Below are 22,578 nucleotides of genomic sequence, written 5' to 3'. Positions count from 1 at the left end.
GCTGGGGAACTCCCCCAGGCCCCTGGCTTCCAAGGCGGCCACGCCGAACGAATCCCGGGGGAGACCCCCCTCTGCTGCCTCCCCAGCCTATTGCTCGCCCCATGGCTCGTGTCCCCGGCCTGCCCCTGCGGATGCCCCTGCCGATGCCCCTGCGGATGCCCCTGCCGATGCCCCTGCCGATGCCCCTGGCCCAAGCGCTCCCTGCCCATCTCCCTGCGGGCCCAGGGCCCTGCCGGCCCCTCCCCAGCCCCCTGAATTTCGCGGTCTCCCTCTGGTGCACATTGTGCCCCCTGACTATAGGGGGGAATGATGGGGGCGAACCCGCCCCCAGGGGGGTCTCCTGCAGGAGCGGCTCTTGGCCGGGGCTGGGCCCCCTGTACCGAGGGGAAGATCAGTCGGGACCACTCCCAGGGGCTTCTCCAACTGGAGAGCGAGGCCGGCACTGTCACCAGCCGAGGGGCTCTGCTTCCGCCTCAGGGGCTCACAAAGACTCCTCGGAGCGATCTCTGCGCCGGCGCCAGCGGGACGCTGCTCGCCGCCCGGAAGGACTTCTGCCCGCCCTGGGGACACTGTCACCTTCCTCCGGGTGACCGGCCCCAGACGCCTGCCCGCCCGCCCCCCTCGGAGCGCCCTCTCGGGACTGCCAATGCCCGGTCCCCGCTCCTGGCTAAGCAGCTGCCCAAGCTCGTCCCTTCCGCGCCCACAGCCCGTCTTGGCCCGCCCTCCGACTCCCAGAACCGCCCCACGAAGCCCCCACTCGGCTCCGCTGCCCGGGGGGCCCCCAGCCCCGTGGCCCGGGCTCCGGCAGAAGCGCTCAATGGCTCCCGGTGGGGCCGGGTTTTATTCCTCCGGATAAATGGCCGCCCCAGCCCACGCTGTGCTGATTACCTGTACCCCAGGGCGCCCAGATCCGGCTTCAGGGCCACCGTCTCCGTGGTGAGCTCCACCTTCCTCACGCTCCCGAAGAAATCCGTTATCAGCACATTTTGAGGATTTCTCTGAAAAAGATCGGTCCGATGTCCGGGAGTGGAGACGCACAAACTTTTGGGGCACACCTGAAACTGGAAAGTAACGGGAGTGATCAGTCGTCCCAGTCGCTGACTCCTTCCTGGCCCAGGCTGGCCGGGGGGCCGCCGCCTGGGACCACCCCAGGGCCTCTCTCCTCCCCGGGCACGAGCCCCCGACTCATCCTCTGCTGCCCACGGGCATCTCCACAGAGTCTTCCAGCCTCAGACCAAAGATGGCCAGAAGCTGATTCTTTCCCCACTAAACATTCAATTAACAGACCTCTCGATGAACTTGGCTCTTCCCCCAGAAAAACAGCCCTTTCGTGTCCCCAGAGGAAGTCGGGCTCATCTCTCCGGCACCCCAGGAAACGGCCCTGATGGCCGCATTCCCTCAAAGCCAAGGGAGAAGTGGGGGCGCCCCTCGCCTTCCCCGGGGTCCAACCTGGCCCCGCCCCTCCCTCGGCCCGGGGCTAACTGGGCTGGCTTCTGGCTGTCAGACTGGGGAAGGGCCTCCCGGCCTCCCAGGCCACTGCCCTGACCCGCGGCCGCCCGTTCTCAGCCGGGAGCTCTTCGGCCCGACCCGCTCCGGGGATGAGGTGACGGGGATGCTGACCGTGAGCGCACAGACCCTCATCCGGCCCGTCACAGCCCCTCAGGGACCACAGGAGATGACCCCACCCCCCCAGCTCTGTGCGACTCCTCGGCCTGCCGCTTCAAGGGTCTCCCCCAAACCCAAGAGCCTCTTCTCGGGGCACGTCCACGCCCCCTACCCTCTGGGAAGCAGCGCCCAGTAGCGCTATACCCACGTTTCCAGCCAGGTAGACCTTCCCTAATCTCCCAGCTTGGACTGAAAGCCCCCAGTCCCTGCCCTTCAGCCCTCCCTCCCCAAAGGCCCGCCGCTGGCACCTCAAAACCCGCAGATTTCTCCACTACAGCGGGACCCCAACACGAGCTCATCCCAGGAGAAAGCGACGCCGCTGTTTTTTATGGGAGTCACTGAAATCCCGTGTTACGTTACCAGAAGGATCACGCCGCAGACGTGCAGAGAAACAGGGGAAGAACCCAGAGAAAACCCAGAGAAAACCCAGAGTGTGGCGGGCGCGAGCACCCCCCCCCCAAGTGCAAGTATTGCTGGAAAATGACTCCTCCAAACAAAAGCATCCGAAAACTCCCCCCAGCCCGTGCCCAGAGGAGGCGGGCAGGGCGAGAAACGGGGCGCTCGCAGCTTTCTCCCCCAAACTGAAAGAGTGGGGGCCACAGGCCCAGAACCCGAGACACAACATCGGGCTTCTTCAGCCACTTTGGCTGAACCTGGGCCTGGGGGAAAGAAGGCCCTGCCCAGTCACAGAGGGGACAGGTACACACATGGGGGGGAGGGGGAGGGGGGGTGGATAAAAACAGCCAGTTTTCAAGACTGAGATTTCCCAGGTCCAAGGGGCCACGCTCCCGCCTCCCACGCAGCGCCCACGCCAACCCCCGAGCGCAGAGCCAGCCCCCCCCGGCCCCCAAGCGCAAAGCAAGCCCTGCCGGCCCCTGAGCGCAGAGCCAGCCCCCCCGGCCCCCAAGCACAGAGCCAGCCCCCCTGACCACCCAGCACAGAGAGCCCTGCCGGCCCCCAAGCGCAAAGCAAGCCCTGCCGGCCCCTGAGCGCAGAGCCAGCCCCGCCCCGGCCCCCGAGCGCAGAGCCAGCCCCCCTGACCACCCAGCACAGAGAGCCCCGCCAACCCCCGAGCGCAGAGCGAGCCCTGCCAGCCCCCAGCGCAGAGCCAGCCCCCCCGGCCGCGGCCCCCCACGGAAGGAGAGGACGGACTCACGAGGTCGTTCATGTTGGCTTGGCTGGCCGGGTGGATCTCCTCCAGAAACTCCAGGACGTAGAAGGTGTACCTGTCCATGAGGTGGACGCCGATGGCGAGGTCAGGCTGGTGCTGCGTGGGGGGGAGAAGAGGCGTGAGCGCCCGGCCGCACCCGGGACGACCCCGAGCCCGGACAGCGCCCACCGGGACTCACCGAGAGGGAGTCCTCGCCCACTTGGCTGCTGGCCAGCGCCATGACGTTGGGGGAGTAGAAGCGCTCGTACATGGACGCCCCCTGGCAAGTGTCGATGATGAACAGCATCTCGTGGTAACTGAAAGACGAGGGGAACCCGCTGGTGAGCGCACTGAGGGAGGCCCCCCTGGGGACAGCGGCCAACGAGAGCCCCCCTTCCCCAGTGCCCGCCCCGTCGGGGAGCAGCCCTGGGCAGAGGGCCAAGAAAGGAGCCCCCGGCTGAAGGCCAGGCGGGGGAGGACGTGTCGGGTTCTGGCGGAGCAGGTGGGGAAGGGTGGGGAGGGCCCCTGGTGGGGAAGGGTGGGGAGAGCCCCGGGCGCCCTTTCCCAAGGGCACGGGACCAGGCCGGGCTCTCCCCAGGCTCTCACCCACCCCCCCCAGGACCCAGGAGGCTTTGTTCAGCCCCCTGACTCAGCGAACGTTTGCCAGAGCTCCCAGAACCCGAGCACTTCACACACAGACTGAACTTCATTAAGAGCTCGCTCCCCCGTCCAACAGGAGCTAAGTGAGGACGGAGGGCTCCGGGCCTCCCCTTCACCCTGTAACCTGGGACAAGCCCCCTGCCCCCAAGAACTCCTGCCCGTGCTCCCTGACACTGCACCCGCCTCCCCTTAAGAAAATGAGCGCTCTCTTACCGCCTCTTCTGCCACATTTGTTCGAAGGCGTCAGCGAGCTCTACGTTGGTGATCTCTTCAGAGTCCTGGAACTTCAGGAAGCCGTTCCCCCCGTGGCCTGGGAGAAAAGAAAGAGCAATCAGTAGGCGCCATGGGCATGCATGGGGGGAGGGGTTGTGGGTGCACACCCACTTATTCTTTTTGATAGCAGGGAATCCCCTCCATGAGGGGCTGCAGGTGCCCTTGTGGCCACCTCAGGCTGTTGGGGCTGCACCCCTGGTGCGCTTCAGCTCCCAGCAGCCCTCGCTTCAGAGGAGACACGCCCCCAAGCAAAACAAAACCAAAGAAACCCCAATACAAAAGCGCACCCCCTTCTCACTGACCCCCAAATCCAAAGTGACGACCCGTTTTAGGACAGGGGCAGCCTGCGCGCCTCCAGCTCCTCCGGGTGCCAGGCAATGGGCCCCGAGGCCCACAGGCCCAAAGGGGCAGGAAGGGCACGAGCGTCCCCTAAAAGGCCTGCTTAGCCGGCCGGCCAGGGCCCAGCGGGAAGGCCCAGAGGTGGCCTGGCCAGGCCTGAACACAAGTGGAATAGGCCCCGGGGGGAGAGCTGGGCTCCCTGGGCCAGGCCACAATGTGACACAAGCTGAGACCTGTGACAGGGATGGCTGACGCCCGCAGCCTCCCCATTGGCGGCCCCATTCAGGACACTCGAGGGCAAGGTTCCCGGGAGCAAAGGGGGATGTCTCGTTGGACCCCAAAGGTCCCTAGCTGGGACCTCCCTCGCCTCCAACTCCCTCGGATCAAAGGCGCTCCTCCTTCCCATCTCCCCCTTGGAGACAGCTATTGGAAAGGAGGCCCCCTGGCCACGCCAGTCGGCGAGCCCCTGACCTACCCGTCATATAAATCAGAATGTTGCTTCTGTCGTCAGAGAGGAGGCGCTTGGACCGCGGGGTGCTCGGGGGGACCCTCCCCGTCAGCACGCGCAGAAAGTTCTCCACGGTCACCTGAAAAAGCCAGGGGTTAGCCCGTCTGCAGCTCGGAGAACGTGGCCCAAGGGGCTTTCCCCGCGGCTCCGGAGCGCTGACGAGCCCGGCCCTGACCCGACTGCTCAGAGTCTCCTCTCAGTCACTTTTAGACACGGGCCTTGAGGCGCCGCTCCCTGCGCCTTCTAGAGAAAGGGCTGGGTCGAGGCTTGGGGCCCACAGGAGACCATCTCCCCTGAGACTCAGCTCAGAGTCTTCCCAAAAAGTCAGACTGACCCCGACTGGATCCAATCGGGCTCCGAGGGAAGCCGCCTCATGGAACAAAGGCGGGAGAAGCCACAGCCCGGGGTCGGGGGAGACGGAGACAAACGGACAACGGGTCCCCCCGTCTCCCTGGTCACAGAGCTGGGGGCGTGCGACAGGCCTTAGGGGAAGGAGCCCACGCAGATGGACCAGGGCCCGGAGGCTGCACGTGAGTGGGGCCCGGCAGGGACAAGGGGGGCAGGGGAAGGAGGGGAACCAGCCCAGGCCCACAGAGGCGCCCGGAAGCATTATGAAGGTGGGAGCCACGTGGTCGGACCAGCCTGGGGGCTGAGGGAAGGAGAAGGTGCAGACCTGGGGGCTCGAGCTCCAGGCCACATGTGTTCCGAGTCCAGAGAAGAAGGGGCAGGCAGGAGGAGCCAAGGACAACGGGACCCCTGGCACTCCATCAGGGAGCCCACCACCCAAGAGACCAGAAACGGGCGGGGAGGAGCAGAGCCGGTTGGCCCGGCTGTACCGGGGCTGAGCAGAGGATCGGGGTCCACGGGGCCATCGAGCTGAGCTAACTCAAGGTTCTGTCCCCAGAAGGCCCCAAAGTGAGGCACAGGAAGGACAAGGGGAGGGAGACAGAACATGGGGGGATGAGGTCGGGGACAGCGGGACCTGGAGGCTTACTGCCTGTGGGGGCTCAGGGCGCCAAGCTGGGGCAGAGCCAGGAGCAAAAGCCGGGGTCTAAAGAGAGACAGATTTCAGGTCACCATGCCCAAGAGAGCAGACAGGGCTCCCCTCCTTGGGGCCATGGCTACAGGGTCGGGCCTTGGCTCCCAGAGAAGAAACGCCCCCCCCCAAGAGCCCAGAGAGGAGACTCCCTTACCAGAGGCCCGAAGACCTCGGGGGGATCATGGCCAAGGGAGCCCCTGAGAAAGGCCCTGGACACCCGTATTCTGTGGGCTGAGCTCAGAACCCCAACACAGCCCAGAAGCTTTCCCAGTCTCCTCCTCATCCTCCGCAGATAACAGCTGCCCCTCCCAGAGAGAATCACCCATTCCAAATCACAGACGGCGCACCCTGGTTGGTATGACGAAATATTAGAAAAATACCCTTTTTAAAGAGGGAGCAGATACCCAGAATCCCTAAAACTCAGGGGAAATAAAATGTATCTGGTCTCAACATGTGAACTGATTGATTATTTTCATTATAAGCTCATTGAGTATGCAGAGAAAATCACTTTGTAAGCTAAGATCAAATGCTGATCCACCGCACTTGCGCCCCAGCCCTGAGACAAGGAGAGCAGCCAGGCTCCCCGAAGGGCGCAGGGAGGGAGACTGGGCGGTGACAGGGCTCTGTCCAATCAGCGCAGTTAAAAACGGAGACCGTGTGAAAAGACAAAGGGACCACTCACTAAACGGATAATAAATTTAAAGACACATTTCTGTGTTAAGCCGCTTACCTCGTAGCTTCTATAATCGACTTCCACATCATCTCCATAAACGTTCAGTTCCATGTTTTTGTGGCTAAACACGGTGGCCGGCTTAGGGTTTCTGGGGTTGCACGCCATGTCGTCCGCGAGCATCAGGACGATGTGACTGGAAGAGACAAAGAGCATCATTCTAACTCGCATCCCACAGGAGAAAAAAGATCCAAACCACCTTGATCAGCCAGGAGGAGCAACTGAATTCGTTAATTGTCGCTCAAGAAATCCAAATGACTTTCAAGGTCATTTCAGGGATTTGTATTTTGCTTATACTGTACAGTTTTTTTTAAAAAGAGAAAGAAATTTGGTCTCCATGGTTAATAATGAGTAGAAGAAACTAGGTTCTTTATATATATATATATATATATGTAGAGAAAGAGAGAGAGAGTGAGTATGTGTGTTAGTTCTCAACTAGACAAAGTTTTACATTTAATATGGGAAAAGCCACTCCAAACTCCCCTCCATGAAAAGTTTCCCGATTAACTGATTACAGGCAGCTGTCTAACCTCAGCAGGAAGATTACCACCAAAATACAATTTATTTCCAACTGCTTTCCACCCATTACTTAGCACTTCATCAGATGAGTGATCTTACAAAGCAGGAGAGTAAAACTACCACGTGCACTAGATACTATAGCTTAAGACATAAACAGAGAGTAATCATTACAACACTGCAGATCATCAAGGAATGCCATTTCTGCCACAGAGCATGCTGGGAATTTGTCAAATAATTCTAGCCCCAGAATTCGAAGCCTTCCTAGGAACACTTCATTTCCAAAGTCGCCGAATTGAGCCTGGACTATCACAGCTCTTCACTTCAGTGCATTCAGCAAACGCGCACAAAGGCTGCGGCGTGAGGACCAGGGCTGGCCAACCAGGAGAGCACGGAGTGCCTGCCTTGATGAGCCTACTGTCTAGGGGGATTAAGAGGAAAGAAAATGTGAAGAATATACAAAAATAGAGCGGAAGCTCCTGAGAGTGGGGGGCTCAGGGAGAGGCACACGCCAGAGACTGGAGTGTTCACAAAGGAAAACAAAACCTTCCAGAAGAAACATTTCTAATTCTCTTAAGCGGATCACAAATTTCCACAAAAGCAGAGAGGACACCCACTATGATCATTCATCCAGAAGCTTAACCAAAGGAAATCACAGCCACGACTGAGCCCCAAGGTCTGAGGAAGCCACCAAATGCCCACGTGGACTATTAGCTCACCCAAAAAGTGCCAGGGTGGCAGGCGACTATGGCCAATTCCATCTGGGGAAGCAGAGAAGAACCTCGGAGAAGAAAACCAGGATAAAGGCAGCGGGGTTGCCCCTCAACACTGAAACATCCTGCAGTTGACTGGGGGAACCACAAAGTGGCCCATCCATCCTAGAGCAATCTAGAACAATGCCCAAGGCTGTTAACTTGGGCCCACACTCAATACCCCAAGGAGATCCAAGAACATTTGGACATTTACATTTACAGCAACTTAGTTTGTGGTGGCAAAGGATTGGACCCCGAGGGGAAGCCCTTCCAGTGGGGAATGGCCGGGCAAGTTGTAGAATATGATTGTAGCGGAATATTCTTGTGCTGAGAGAACTGACAAGCCTCGGGAAAACCCGGGAAGGCTTATGTGGCCTGATGCAGAGTGAAGTGAGCCAATGATCAGCTATAGGAAGTGACGCCGTTACTGTAGGACACGGCGCCCGGTTACAGCGGAGCCACCCAACGATCGGCTGTGAAAAGTCGAGACGACAGTCTAAGACAATTTCAAAGAATTCAGAATGTGTGGTGTTCTCTTCTTTTGTATAATATACGATGGTTCTCTGGGAGCAGGTTTCTTGGGGAGGTTTCCTGGAGGCAGCCTTAGTTTCGGTTCAGATCAATAATTACCCCAAACACAGCCAGGTGTTAAAGTAGTTCTTTATTGTTTCTTCCAAAATAGCCCAGTTAGCTTTCTTTGGTTCCGAGAGCGCTTGTTGCTAGCTTCAGCCTCTCTCTGAATCCTGGTTCTGCCCGACTGCAGATTGGCCTCTCAATCTCCCAAGCTCTCACTCTGTCAGTCTTCCCAAGTGACTTCTGGCTCCACTCAACTCCGACTCTTGGCTTCTTCTGAAATGACTGACTGACTCACTGAAGCTCTTTTATACTCGGTGTAAAAGGCTGACTCCCCTCGGAGAGTGGGATTACGGGAGGTGTGAATTCACAAAGTTACACAGTTAACTTTGTATATCTCCCGTACTTGTGAACTCCGATGTGTGAGCTCTAATGCGTGACCTCTAATGTGTAAACTCTTAAAGGTGCAAACCCAAGCACACAAGCATTATTTCTATCAGTTCCACTTAGTGCCTTGTTTCAAGTTCTGGCCCATAACGTGTCCTTGTAGGATGAGATCGATCATACTGAACCAGGCTAAATTAGATAATCATTGTCTCTATCAGTTCTAATGATTTAACACTTTGTAAGGATTCCAACAGAAAATCTCTTCAGGCTTTTTTCTTCTTTTTCATTACCCTTTTTTTTTTTTGGTGTTATGCCTAAAGTGGACACCTGCTTTTGCCTGACTTCACATATATAATCCCATCCTATCACTTGCCTTATCCACAAACGGGGAAAGGGCTGGAGGGAGGGAAAGAATCTTCAGCTCAAAATTTTAAAAATGAATGTTAAAAGAAGAACTGAATGTGGAAAAAGCAGAGAGAAGGCAGCAAATGGTGAGCTGAGAGGAGAGCCACGCCGGCCAACAGCTGCCAGAGTAGCGGAAAGAAGGGAAAACATCAGAGGCATGGAAACATGGCAGACCTTGGAACACCAAAACCAAAACCCCAAAAAGTGCACAAGCCCGCTTGCGGCCTTCCTTGGCCACCCCCCCCAAGTCCAGGTGAGAGCCTCTCTGCCTCCACCGAGGGCCTCTCAAGGAGAGCCCAGCAGGAGCAACGCCCCAAGGACCAAGAAGGGTCCACAGGTAGCACCGCTCAGCAGATGGCTTCCTACACCTCTCAGTGTACCAGCCTGGGCCCCCACCTGCTGCTGGTCGGTCCCCAAAAGCGCCAGATTCTGAAGAATCAAACACCTGGCGTCACACCTCCAACACCCTGAACTCCTGCTGTTTCACATGCAGACAACTGGTTACTCCAGGTGCTATCATTGGCTAAAGGGAGTCGCCACCATGGGAAGAAGTGTCCTGCTCCTGTCCTGGAGGTTCAGATGGAGGACCCGGACAGTCTAACTGCAGGAGGGGAGTTGGGGAGCACGGCGGCTGCCTTCCGCGGCCTGGAGGACCGTCAGGCAGCTGAGGGCTCAGGGCTGCTGGGACTGCCAGGGGCAGATGCTGACTCAGGCTGGAGGCCCAAGGGTTCCCTAACAATCGGAGGCACCAAAGTCAGAGAGCTCCCGGGCTAGAGCTGGGGGTGCTGGGGAATCTTCTTAGGCACCTAACATCACTTCCAATGAAATTCTGGGCTGGGGAACATGAGAGAGGGCCACGGAGACTACAGAGGGGGGTCACGGAGACCGGAGAGGGAGCCACGGAGACCGGAGAGGGGGCCATGGAGACGGGAGAGAAGGAGCCACAGAGACCAGACAGGGGGCCACGGAGACCAGAGGGGGGGGCCACGGAGACCGGAGAGGGGCCATGGAGACGGGAGAGGGGCCATGGAGACCAGAGAGGGGGGAGATGGGAGAGAAGGGGCCACAGAGACCAGAGAGGGGGCCACGGAGACCAGAGAGGGGGCCATGGAGACGGGAGAGAAGGGGCCACAGAGACCAGAGAGGGGGGAGATGGGAGAGAAGGGGCCACAGAGACCAGAGAGGGGGCCACAGAGACCAGAGAGGGGGCCATGGAGACCGGAGAGGGAGCCACAGAGACCGGATAGGGGGCCACAGAGACCGGAGAGGGGGCCATAGAGATGGGAGAGAAGGAGCCATGGAGATGGGAGAGAAGGGGCCACGGAGACCGGAGAGGGGGCCACGGAGACCAGAGAGGGGGCCACAGAGATCGGAGAGGGGGCCATAGAGATGGGAGAAAGGGGCCACAGAGACCAGAGAGGGGGCCATGGAGATGGGAGAGAAGGGGCCACGGAGACCGGAGAGGGGGCCACGGAGACCGGAGAGGGGGCCACGGAGACCGGAGAGGGGGCCACAGAGATGGGAGAGAGGGGGCCATGGAGAGTGGAGAGGGAGCCACGGAGACCGGATAGGGGGCCACAGAGACCAGAGAGGGGACCATGGAGATGGGAGAGAGGGGCCACAGAGACCAGAGAGGGGGTCATGGAGACCAGAGAAGGGGCCACGGAGACCGGAGAGGGGGCTATAGAGATGGGAGAGAGGGGCCACAGAGACCAGAGAGGGGGCCACGGAGACTGGAGAGGGGACCATAGAGATGGGAGAGAGGGGCCACAGAGACTGGAAAGGGGGCCACGGAGACTGGAGAGGGGGCCATAGAGATGGGAGAGAGGGGCCACAGAGACCAGAGAGGGGGCCATGGAGACCGGATAGGGGACCACAGAGACCGGAGAGGGGGCCACAGAGACCGGAGAGGGGGCCATGGAGATGGGAGAGAAGGGGCCACAGAGACCAGAGAGGGGGTCACAGAGACTGGAGAGGGGACCATAGAGATGGGAGAGAGGGGCCACAGAGACTGGAAAGGGGGCCACGGAGACCGGAGTGGGGGCCATGGAGATGGGAGAGAAGGGGCCACGGAGACTGGAGAGGGGGCCACAGAGACCGGAGAGGGGGCCACAGAGACGGGAGAGGGGGCCATGTAGACTGACAAATAGCACAAGAGAAAGACCAAGAGAAGGAAAGTCCTAGAGCACAAAGAGAACACAATTAGGTCCAAACTTTAGCCAAATCAAAGTAAAAAGCAACTGTCATTGCTAATAGATAATAAACATGAGCGGACTTAAAAGAGGGCAATGGTTCGATCATTCAACCATAAAACTAAGCTGCCCAAACAGAGAATACATTAACAAAGCATGTGATCAGCTTCAAGTAGAAAATGTTCTGCTGCATATGTTCAAGGTACATTAAAGTTCAAAACATGATTTTCTTGAATTCTTGAAAATTGGCTAAATTTCTATTTTGAAATAAGGACTGCCAAATTCTTGGCTGTTTCTGACTCATGCTACAAAGTTATCGTTTCATAATGAAAAACATCTATTCCCCCTTATATAAGGAAGCAGCTTCCATTGGAGTAGAAATTCTCAAAGAAGGGCAATTGCTCCCGCCATTAAGACCTAAAGACCCCGGACAGCGCCTCCCCATGGACAGCACCACGGACAGGCTCTTCCATTCATTCCAAGCCGGGAGCTTCTCCTGGGTCCTAAACAACGTCCTCTGTCCTCCGTGGCAACGTCCTCCGCAGCGACATCCTCCGTCCTCCGTGGCGAAGTCCTCCATGGCCACATCCTCCGTCCTCCATGGCGACATCCTCCGTCCTCCGCAGCGACGTCCTTCGCGGAAACGTCCTCCGTCCTCCGCGGCGAAGTCCTCCGTGGCGAAGTCCTCCATGGCCACATCCTCCGTCCTCCGCGGCGACATCCTCCGTCCTCCGTGGCGAAGTCTTCCATGGCCACATCCTCCGTCCTCCGCGGCGACATCCTCCGTCCTCCATGGCGAAGTCCTCCATGGCCACATCCTCCGTCCTCCGCAGCGACGTCCTCCGTCCTCCGCAGCGACGTCCTCCGCGGCAAGCCTGACTCACTACTGTCCCCACCCCTCCCGCTCACATCCGGCCAGACACGTCAGAAAAGGCTTTAGAGTCTGACCGGAAACACGCACAAGCCACGTGCAGCACAAGGCCGCCGCACGCGCCCGGCGCACTTTCCCACGATCCCGCCCCCCGAAGGCCGGAGCCGGGCAGGACCAGAGAAGGGGGGAGGGGGCCGCATCCCTGCGGGAAGCTCACTCTATTCGTGCAAGATCTCCCCTCGGACCCACGTCTCGGCACCGACACGGACCACTGAGCTCCGCCGGAAAACGCCCGGACCGTTCAGACCCGTGGCCCTGAACGCAGGGCAAACTGACTGGCATCGGAACATTCTGGGAGGTCTTTGTGGGGTCATTTGAAAGTCATGCAAATCATGAGTAATTCCAGGCCGGCGTCACCGCCACGAATCGCTAACTCCCTCAGCTGGTGCGCTGGTAAATAGTTAGCGAGCTCTCGGAAAAACCAGGCCCAATCACGACTCACTTTTCAGCGGAAGCTGCATGAACACCTTCCCCACCCCCGCCTGGGGCAGAGCTAGGCCGCCACGCCCGCCCTGAGTCGTGGGAAAGCGGGAACTCCCCCAGTGCCCGCGGAACCGCAGCGCTCGGGAGCCGCTCCACAGCGGCGCCCCCTGCTGGCAGTCGCTTTGCAGGCAGCGTCACCAAAGCGCGGAGGGGAGTTTTCCCAGCGGCTTTTGTTTGTTTCGGCTCTGAGGAGTCAGTGACGCGCTATGAAGAGGGAATTTTTCAAAATGAAGGCTTGAGGAAACTTCCACCGTCAGGTGGTTCTTTTTTTCCTTCCGAAAACAACGCGTATCACCTCCGAAACCTCTCTATCTTCACGCACGTTTTAGAGACTTGGAGACAAAATCTTCACAAATCTTAAGTGAAAAAATTGTTCTCAATGAGCTTAAGCCACACAAACACAAAATGCAAATACCTTCCAATCACTCTCTAAGAGCAACTGATAAACATCGGGGGAAGATGGAAACTTATTAGCCAAATTCTAACAAAAATCCTTCCAGAACGGAAGGATGGGGCTGAAAAGTAAGGAGCGTGATTTGGTAAATGCGGTCAACCCCGGACTTCTTCCACGTGGATCTGTGTGCCTTTGGGAGGTTTCTTTTCTAGCTATGACAGCCATTCCAAAAAAAAAGCACTGAAATGAAAGGACCGATGTTCTCCCTCCTCCTCGGTGCCCCTGGCTTCCTCCATCCTCCACGAGGGCCAGCCCTCTATTGATTGTTTTCAACGAATCCCGGCTGGAGTCAGGATGGAAGACTGCTGCTGCGTAGGAAATGATGAGCTCGGTGACTAGAACAACATGGCGGACTCGCGCGCAACAACAAAAAGCGCAACACACAGAGCCGAGAGAACGTCGCACGCGGCGCCAGCCACACTGTGCCAAGAACAGCTGGGCCCGGGAGGCCGTTCTGAGCCAGCCAGATGCTCACCTCGGCTGCGGAGGACCCGGGGAAAAGATGGCGGCCACCTCCCCAGAGAGCGCCGAGGGCCACAAGCGTGGCCTGAGCACACGTCACAGACGTGTGTGTGGTGGTGGCCTTCTCTGGCGGGGGGTGGGCAGGGAGGGAAGAGAGAAAAGGGGCAACGCAGAGAACAAAAGAAAACCCAGGAGGAAGCAGAGAAAAGCGGGATGTTCTAGAAAACAGAGAGGATTTATAACACAGCTTTTCCAAAAACCATAAGCAGAGTGAGACGGAGATCCGTGATCTTACACCGAGCCCCGCCTCACACTGAGCTACGGATGTGAAAACGTGCTTTCTTCTGGTCTTTTGCATTTAAATTCAAAATGAATAAATATTAAAAAACTGTTCAAGGAAACAGAAAATAAATGAATGATTTTAAAAAGAGCCTTTTCCAGAGATTAAGGACATCTGCAAAATGCCCTCCTGCTTTTTTTTTTTTTTTCATAATTATAACTTTTTATTGACAGAATCCATGCCAGGGTAATTTTTTACAACATTATCCCTTGCACTCACTTCTGTTCCAACTTTTCCCCTCCCTCTCTCCACCCCCTCTCCCAGGTGGCAAGCAGTCCTATACATGTTAAATATGTCCCAATATATCCTAGATACAATATATGTGTGCAGAACCGAACAGTTCTCTTGTTGCACAGGGAGAATTGGATTCAGAAGGTAAAAATAACCTGGGGAGAAAAACAAAAATGCAAACAGTTTATATTCATTTCCCAGTGTTCTTTCTTTGGGTGCAGCTGCTTCTGTCCATCATTGATCAATTGAAACTGAGTTAGATCTCTCTGTCGAAGAAATCCATTTCCTACAGAATACAACCTCATGCAGTATCGTTGTTGAAGTGTATAATGATCTCCTGGTTCTGCTCATTTCACTCAGCATCAGTCCATGTAAGTTTCTCCAAGCCTTTCTGAAATCATCCTGCTGGTCATTTCTTTTTTTTTTTTTAAATAACTTTTTATTGATAGAACCCATACCAGGGTAATTTTTTACAGAATTATTCCTTGCACTCGTTTCTGTTCCGATTTTTTCCCTCCCTCCCTCCACCCCCTCCCCTAGATGGCAAGCAATCTTTTACATGTTGAATAGGTTACAGTATATTCTAGATACAATATACGTGTGCAGAACCGAAAAGTTTTCTTGTTGCAAAGGGAAAATTAGATTCAGAAATCCAAGAATCCAAGAAAAATAAAAATGCAAGCAGTTCTATTCATTTCCCAGTGTTCTTTCTTTGGGTGTAGCTGCTTCTGTCCATCTTTGATCAATTGAAACTGAATTAGCTCTCTTTATCGAGGAGACCCACTTCCATCAGAATACATCCTCAAACAGTATCGTTGTTGAGGTACATAATGATCTCCTGGTTCTGCTCATCTCACTTAGCATCAGTTCATGTCAGTCTCTCCAAACTTCTCTGTGTTCATCCCGCTGGTCATTCCTTACAGAACAATAATATTCCATAACGTTCATATACCACAATTTACCCAGCCATTCTCCAATTGATGGGCATCCATTCATTTTCCAGCTTCTAGCCACTACAAAGAGACCTGCCACAAACATTTTGGCACCTACAGGTCCCTTTCCCTTCTTTAATATCTCTTTGGGGTGTAAGCCCAGGAGAAACACTACTGGATCAAAGGGTATGCATAGTTTGATAACTTTTTGAGCATAGTTCCAAATTGCTCTCCAGAATGGCTGGATGTATTCACAACTCCACCAACAATGCATCAGTGTCCCCGTTTTCCCACATCCCCTCCAACATTCCCCATTATCTTTCCCTGTCATTCTAGCCAATCTGACAGGTGTGTAGTGGTATCTCAGAGTTGTCTTAATTTGCATTTCTCTGATTAATAATATTTTGGAGCATATTTTCATATGGTTATAAATAGTTTTGATTTCTTCATCTGAGAATTGTCTGTTCATATCCTTTGACCATTTATCAATTGAAGAATGGCTTGATTTCTTATAAATTAGAGTCAATTCTTTATATATTTTGGAAATGAGGCCTTTATCAGAACTTTTAACTGTAAAAATGTTTTCCCACTTTGTTGTTTCCCTTCTAATCTTGTCTGCATTAGTTTTGTTTGTACAAAAACTTTTCAATTTGATATAATCAAAAATTTCTATTTTGTGATCAATAGTGATCTTTAGTTCTTCGGTCATAAATTCCTTCCTCCTTCACAAATCTGAGAGGTAAACTATCCTATGCTCTTCCAATTTATTTATAATCTCATTCTTTATGCCTAGGTCATGAACCCATTTTGACCTGATCTTGGTGTATGGTGTTAAGTGTGGGTCAATGCTTAGTTTCTGTCATACTACTTTCCAATTTTCCCAGTTTGTCAAATAGTGAATTCTTATCCCAAAAGCTGGGGTCTTTGGGTTTGTCAAATACTATATTATTAAAGTTATTGGCTGTTTTGTCCTTTGAACCTAATCTCTTCCACTGATCAACTAGTCTATTTCTTAGCCAATACCAAATGGTTTTAGTAACCGCTGCTTTATAATATAATTTTAGATCTGGTACAGCTAGGCCACCTTTATTTGATTTTTTTTTCATAAATTCCCTTGAAATTCTTGACCTTTTTTTTTTATGAATTTTGTTAGGTTTTCCAGGTCATTAAAATAGTTTTTGGGAGTCTGATTGGTATAGCACTAAATAAATAGATTAGTTTAGGTAGTATTGTCATCTTTATTATATTTGCTCGCCCAATCCAAGAGCATTTAATATTTTTCCAGGTGGTTAGATCAGACTTAATTTGTGTGGAAAGTGTTTTGCAGTTTTGCTCATAAAGTTTCTGATTTTCCCTTGGCAGATAGATTCCTAAATATTTTATACAATCAGAAGTTACTTTAAATGGATTTCCCCTTTGTAACTCTGACTGCTGGATTTTGTTAGTGATATATAAGAACGCTGATGACTTCTGTGGGCTTATTTTGTATCCTGGCCTCCTGCTCTTTCACTGCGGACCAGGCTCCCCTCATCAGCAGGCATCAGACATGTCAAGGGAGAGCCCCAGGTCAGGGGGAATCAGGGGGAGTCCTGGGGGCACTGAGCCGCCCCCGCACTGGGCACACAGCAAAAAACCCTTTCCCCGCCGTGACACCTACGTGACAAGGAGATGTTCCACAAATTCCCTACGTGGCAACAACAGAATGAGCTGTGGTCAGTGACAGGGACTGAGGAGCTCCTGGGGGCCACCCTCGGGACTGCGTGGTGGGGACCACAAGAGGCAAGGGACTGGCATCAGCCTCTAGGAGCGCACAGACTGGCAGGGGAGGACGCAGAGCAAAGGTGTGCAGAAGAGCTACACACACAAATGCACACACACTCGGTACACACATGCACACACACTCAGTACGCACATGCACACTCACGTGTGCACACACATGCACAGCCACACTGCACACATGTGTACACACATGCGCACACTCACGTGTGCACACACTCAGCACGTGCGCACACTGTGTGCTTCCACTGATGCACGAGTCTGCAATGCCCTGACACGCACAGCTACGTTTGTACCCGAGGGGAAGGCCTGACTGAGAGTGGAGGGCGCTGCTCACGGAGGAGCCGGGGCCGGCGCCCCGCACAGGAGGGCGAGGAGACCTCGAAAGGCCTGAGCGCCCAGCAGAGCACACTGGGGGTGAGAGGGCGCCCCAGGAGCTGACTCAGCAGGGCGGTGGCGGTGGGGAGACCCCCCGCGGGAGCCGCTGAGCTTCCAGGCGGCAGGGGGCCTGCCTGGGCCCTCCCAGAGCTCTGGGGGCGCTCGCAACCGGCATTTCCATCTAACCCGGGCTTTTTTGCCCACTTTGAGACTAGGCAGGAAGCTCCGCCTCCTTCCGGAGGTTCTTACCTGTCAGGAATCCCGAGTCTCTTGACACTTCTATAAACAGAGAGCGTGTTGGCCACGTGGCGGTAATTGAACCAGAATCTTGAAGTGCAGACCTAAAGGCAAAGCAAAAACGGGACTTTTACAAATGACGACGGGCCCTGATTAGCTCCTCCAGGACAGGAGACGCAGGAGACGCCAAAAGCCGGGCCGCGGTTCTCCTCGTCCCCGATCTCAAGGGGCTCCAGGAAGGGACGGGGGAGCCGCCGCCCGCCACGGCCATCTTCTCCGTGAGTCCGGGCCGGGACGTCCCCCCGAGCCGAGCGGGGCTGCACCGGGCAGGAGCAAAGGCCCCTGGGACTCGCGCACCCTCGTTTCTCTGGGATTTTGTGTCCTCACTGGAACCGACTCCTCAAAATCTGGGCCCTAAAAACTTCCAGAGCGGGTGGGGTCACAAGAGGGGTCACAAGAGGGTCCCCTGCAGGAGGTTCCAGTGAAATTAAGGGGGGCCAGGAGGGAGCGGCCAGGAGGGAGCAACATGAGAAAGAGGGAGGAGGAGCCGGGAGGGCGAGCGGTCACAGGCCCGGCCGGGAGGGCGAACCAGAGGGGGCGCCGGGAGGGCGAGCGGTCACAGGCCCGGCCGGGAGGGCAAACCAGAGGGGGCGCCGGGGCCCAGCCGGGAGGGCGAACCAGAGGGGGCGCCGGGAGGGCGAGCGGTCACAGGCCCGGCCGGGAGGGCGAACCAGAGGGGGCGCCGGGAGGGTGAACCAGAGGGGGCGCCGGGAGGGCGAGCGGTCACAGGCCCGGCCGGGAGGGCGAACCAGAGGGGGAGCTGGGAGGGCGGACTTGGGGAGCTGGGGCCCGGCCGGGAGGGCGAACCAGAGGGGGCGCCGGGAGGGCGAGCGGTCACAGGCCGGCCGGGAGGGCGAACCAGAGGGGGCGCCGGGAGGGCGAGCGGTCACAGGCCGGCCGGGAGGGAGAACCAGAGGGGGCGCCGGGAGGGCGGACTCGGGGAGCCCAGGAGAAAGGCAAAGGGCCCGGCCACCCTGAGTGGGGCCAGGATACCTCTGTGTGGGACTGAGGAGGAAACAGGAGCCTCAGGGATGGGGAACAGTAAACACCCTGATCCGACCCACAAAAGGAGCAGAGGCGAGTCTGACTTCGACCCCCCTAAAGTTTTAGAGCGAGCTATTAAAAGGCCCTGGGAGCTCACCCCAAGGAGGTGACCCCCGACTTCCTCCGCGGCAGGGTTAGACAGCAAATGTCGTTCACCTGCACTTCAGGGAAGCCAGACCCGGGGTCTCATGGAGAAGATGGAGGAGGTCCGCGGGGAAAGCGGCCCTGCTGGGGCACCTGGAGTCCCCGCAGCTCCCCCGAGAAACACCTATAGGCACCGTGACACACCAGGGCCAGGGATGGAGAGCCACCGTGGGGGAGGGGGCCGGCCCAGGCCAGTGGGGCCCATTCACAGGCCTCCCGGACCTGACTCCCGGCCATGGGGCACTGCGCAGAATCGGGGGCGGGGTGTGCTCGCCGAGCGCCAGCTGCTGCCCAAGGTCTCGTCCGCAAGATGGGCCCCAACTCTAGGAACTGGACGCTTCTACTTGACCTTCACTTATTCCACCTGGAGCGGGGGAGACACGCAGGGCGACTGCTTGGGAGCGCAGGCCGGCCAAAGGTCATCAGAACGAGGGGAAATCAGCCTTTAGCTGCTCAGCATCCTGGCTGGCATTCCAGATGGCGAAGGCTGAGGAGGGGGGCCTGCCCTCAGCTCCCCGAGGACTGAGCCCCAGGGCCGAGGCGGCCTGGCCTGTTCATGGACCAGTGCCCAGGGAGGGCCCAGACAAGCGACTGGGGGGGCCGGAAGGGACAGAAGGGGGACGCTGGCACAGGAGGGGGACCAATGGGACAAGGACAGGAGGGGGGGACCAATGGGACAGGGGGTGGGCAGGACGGGGACCAATGGGACAGGGGGTGGGCAGGAGGGGGGGACCAATGGGACAGGGGGTGGACAGGAGGGGGACACCAATGGGACAGGGGGTGGGCAGAAGGGGGACCAATGGGACAGGGGGTGGGCAGGAGGGGGGGACCAATGGGACAGGGGTGGACAGGAGGGGGACCAATGGGACAGGGGGTGGACAGGAGGGGGACCAATGGGACAGGGGGTGGACAGGGGCGGGAGGACCTATAGGAGCAGAAATGCACAGGAAGGAGGAACCCAAAGCACTCACCAGCACTGCCCAGTTGTTCGTGTGGCCACTCTTGAAAAGCTGCTCGGCCTGTTCCTGTCAGAGAAGGGGGAGTGTCAGGGGCGCGCCCCTCGAGGGAAAGCCCCCGCGAGCCCCACGCCTCCTGCGCTCTTAGGGGCCTCATGGGGAGGGAAATACGGCGGAGGGGAGGGCGGGGCTCCACCGGGGGCTTCTCGGACCCTCCGGATCCATGGAAAGCGAAACTGAGTCCCAGGTTCACTTTGGAGACCGAGAATCTTCTAGGCTACCCCCACCCCTGCTGCACTTCAAGCCCCGCCCCCCGGCCCTTCAGCACTGCCTCTCGCGAGTCCCCGCCCACTAAGAAGGGCCCGCCCAGCCTGGAGACCCCGCCCCCCGCGGCAGGGACCGCCTCTCCCTCGCTCAGCCTCCCCTCCCACTACCTCGATGCGCTTGTCGGCCGCGCCTCCACAGCCCGGCGCCAGAAGCAGCAGCAGCCCCAGCCCCAGGCCGGCCCAGGCCGCGGCCTTTCGGACGCAGCCGAGAGCCCTGCGCGCCGCCATGTTCGCCGGCTCCAAGCCCCCGCCTCCGCCGGCCCCGCGCACGCTCATGCGCAAGCGCCTTGGCGTGACCTGTCAAGACGGGTGCGCCTGCGCACTGCCGCTCTCCATCCGCCCCTCCCCACCGCCCAGCAGAGGCGGACCGTGGGCGTGGCCGCGACTTTCACTGACCCGCAGCGCGTCCCCTGGGGTGAACGGTTGGGGTTCTGCTCCCTGCCCTTCCTGGCTAAGAAGGAAACCGAAGTTCCTCCCCCTCCCCCCCTCCCCCGCCCGACCCGGAGTGGAAAAGTGCGCTGAGGCCGGCCAGGAAAGGGACCGTCCCAGCAGCAGGGATGAAGGGAGGGACTGAAGGGCAGATGGACGGACGGATGGAAAGGGTGAATAGAAGATAACTGATGCATGGATGAGTGGATAGACAGATGGATGGATGGATGGAAAGGATGAATAGATGACAGCTGATGCATGGATGGATGGAAAGGATGAATAGATGACAGCTGATGGATGGACGGATGGATGGACAGATGATGGACGGATGGAAAGGATGAATAGATGACAGCTGATGGATGGATGGATGGATGGACAGATGGATGGATGGATGGAAAGGGTGAATAGAAGATAACTGATGCATGGATGAGTGGATGGACAGATGGACAGATGGATGGACGGATGGAAAGGATGAATAGATGACAGCTGATGCATGGATGGATGGAAAGGATGAATAGATGACAGCTGATGGATGGATGGATGGATGGACAGATGGATGGATGGATGGAAAGGATGAATAGATGACAGCTGATGGATGGACGGATGGACAGATGGATGGACGGATGGAAAGGATGAATAGATGACAGCTGATGGATGGATGAGTGGATGGACAGATGGATGGACGGATGGAAAGGATGAATAGATGACAGCTGATGCATGGATGGATGGAAAGGATGAATAGATGACAGCTGATGGATGGATGGATGGAAAGGATGAATAGATGACAGCTGATGGATGGATGGATGGACAGATGGATGGATGGATGGAAAGGATGAATAGATGACAGCTGATGGATGGATGGATGGACAGATGGATGGATGGATGGAAAGGATGAATAGATGACAGCTGATGGATGGATGGATGGACAGATGGATGGATGGATGGAAAGGATGAATAGATGACAGCTGATGCATGGGTGGATGGATGGACAGATGGATGGATGGATGGAAAGGATGAATAGATGACAGCTGATGGATGGATGGATGGAAAGGATGAATAGATGACAGCTGATGGATGGAAAGGATGAATAGATGACAGCTGATGGATGGAAAGGATGAATAGATGACAGCTGATGCATGGATGGATGGACAGATGGATGGATGGATGGAAAGGATGAATAGATGACAGCTGATGGATGGATGGATGGACGGATGGATGGATGGATGGAAAGGATGAATAGATGACAGCTGATGGATGGATGGATGGACAGATGGATGGATGGATGGAAAGGATGAATAGATGACAGCTGATGGATGGATGGATGGACAGATGGATGGATGGATGGAAAGGATGAATAGATGACAGCTGATGGATGGATGGATGGATGGATGGATGGATGGAAAGGATGAATAGATGACAGCTGATGGATGGACAGATGGATGGACGGATGGAAAGGATGAATAGATGACAGCTGATGGATGGATGGATGGATGGACGGATGGAAAGGATGAATAGATGACAGCTGATGGATGGATGGATGGACAGATGGATGGATGGATGGAAAGGATGAATAGATGACAGCTGATGCATGGGTGGATGGATGGACAGATGGATGGATGGATGGAAAGGATGAATAGATGACAGCTGATGGATGGATGGATGGAAAGGATGAATAGATGACAGCTGATGGATGGAAAGGATGAATAGATGACAGCTGATGGATGGAAAGGATGAATAGATGACAGCTGATGCATGGATGGATGGACAGATGGATGGATGGATGGAAAGGATGAATAGATGACAGCTGATGGATGGACGGATGGAAAGGATGAATAGATGACAGCTGATGGATGGATGGATGGAAAGGATGAATAGATGACAGCTGATGGATGGAAAGGATGAATAGATGACAGCTGATGCATGGATGGATGAGGGGAGGGGTTTCCTTCTCAGTCGGGACCCTCAGGCATCCGTCACCAGGCTGGGGGTCCCCTTAGCTTAGGGCTCCCTCTGGTCCCTGAGCCCCAACTCCCTCCTTTCCTCGGCTCCCAGGGAACACAGACTCGCTGTTTTGGCCACTATTTTATTGAGTTCAGCCGAAGAGGTTAAAAAGAGCCCAGAATGAAAGGCCGGCGTGAGCCGGGCCGGTGTCCACTCCATCCAGGCCCAGACGCCCAGGAAAGAGGCCAGAACAACAGCTCTTCTC

At 56.3% G+C, this 22,578-nt stretch overlaps 1 protein-coding gene across 1 annotated transcript in view; it reads right to left on the bottom strand.

Annotated features, from left to right (window-relative positions):
• PIGK (phosphatidylinositol glycan anchor biosynthesis class K) overlaps positions 1-20,208 on the bottom strand; it is a 48,166-nt gene extending 27,958 nt beyond the window's left edge. The window contains exons 1-9 of the mRNA XM_051999388.1: positions 20,052-20,208; positions 19,633-19,686; positions 17,426-17,517; positions 6,365-6,500; positions 4,563-4,674; positions 3,689-3,785; positions 3,015-3,132; positions 2,822-2,932; positions 889-1,061 (exon numbers count right to left, since the gene is read on the bottom strand). Coding sequence (XP_051855348.1) covers positions 889-1,061; positions 2,822-2,932; positions 3,015-3,132; positions 3,689-3,785; positions 4,563-4,674; positions 6,365-6,500; positions 17,426-17,517; positions 19,633-19,686; positions 20,052-20,171 — 1,013 coding nt within the window. The 5' untranslated portion in view covers positions 20,172-20,208. The remainder of the gene's footprint in view (positions 1-888; positions 1,062-2,821; positions 2,933-3,014; positions 3,133-3,688; positions 3,786-4,562; positions 4,675-6,364; positions 6,501-17,425; positions 17,518-19,632; positions 19,687-20,051) is intronic.
• Between the last annotated feature and the right edge of the window lie 2,370 nt (positions 20,209-22,578).

The sequence above is a fragment of the Antechinus flavipes genome, chromosome 4, assembly GCF_016432865.1.
Source record: "Antechinus flavipes isolate AdamAnt ecotype Samford, QLD, Australia chromosome 4, AdamAnt_v2, whole genome shotgun sequence".
In the NCBI taxonomy this organism is placed as follows: Eukaryota; Metazoa; Chordata; class Mammalia; order Dasyuromorphia; family Dasyuridae; genus Antechinus; species Antechinus flavipes.
The sequence above is the reverse complement of the archived record's forward strand: the minus strand, read 5'-3'. Positions and strand labels throughout refer to the sequence as shown.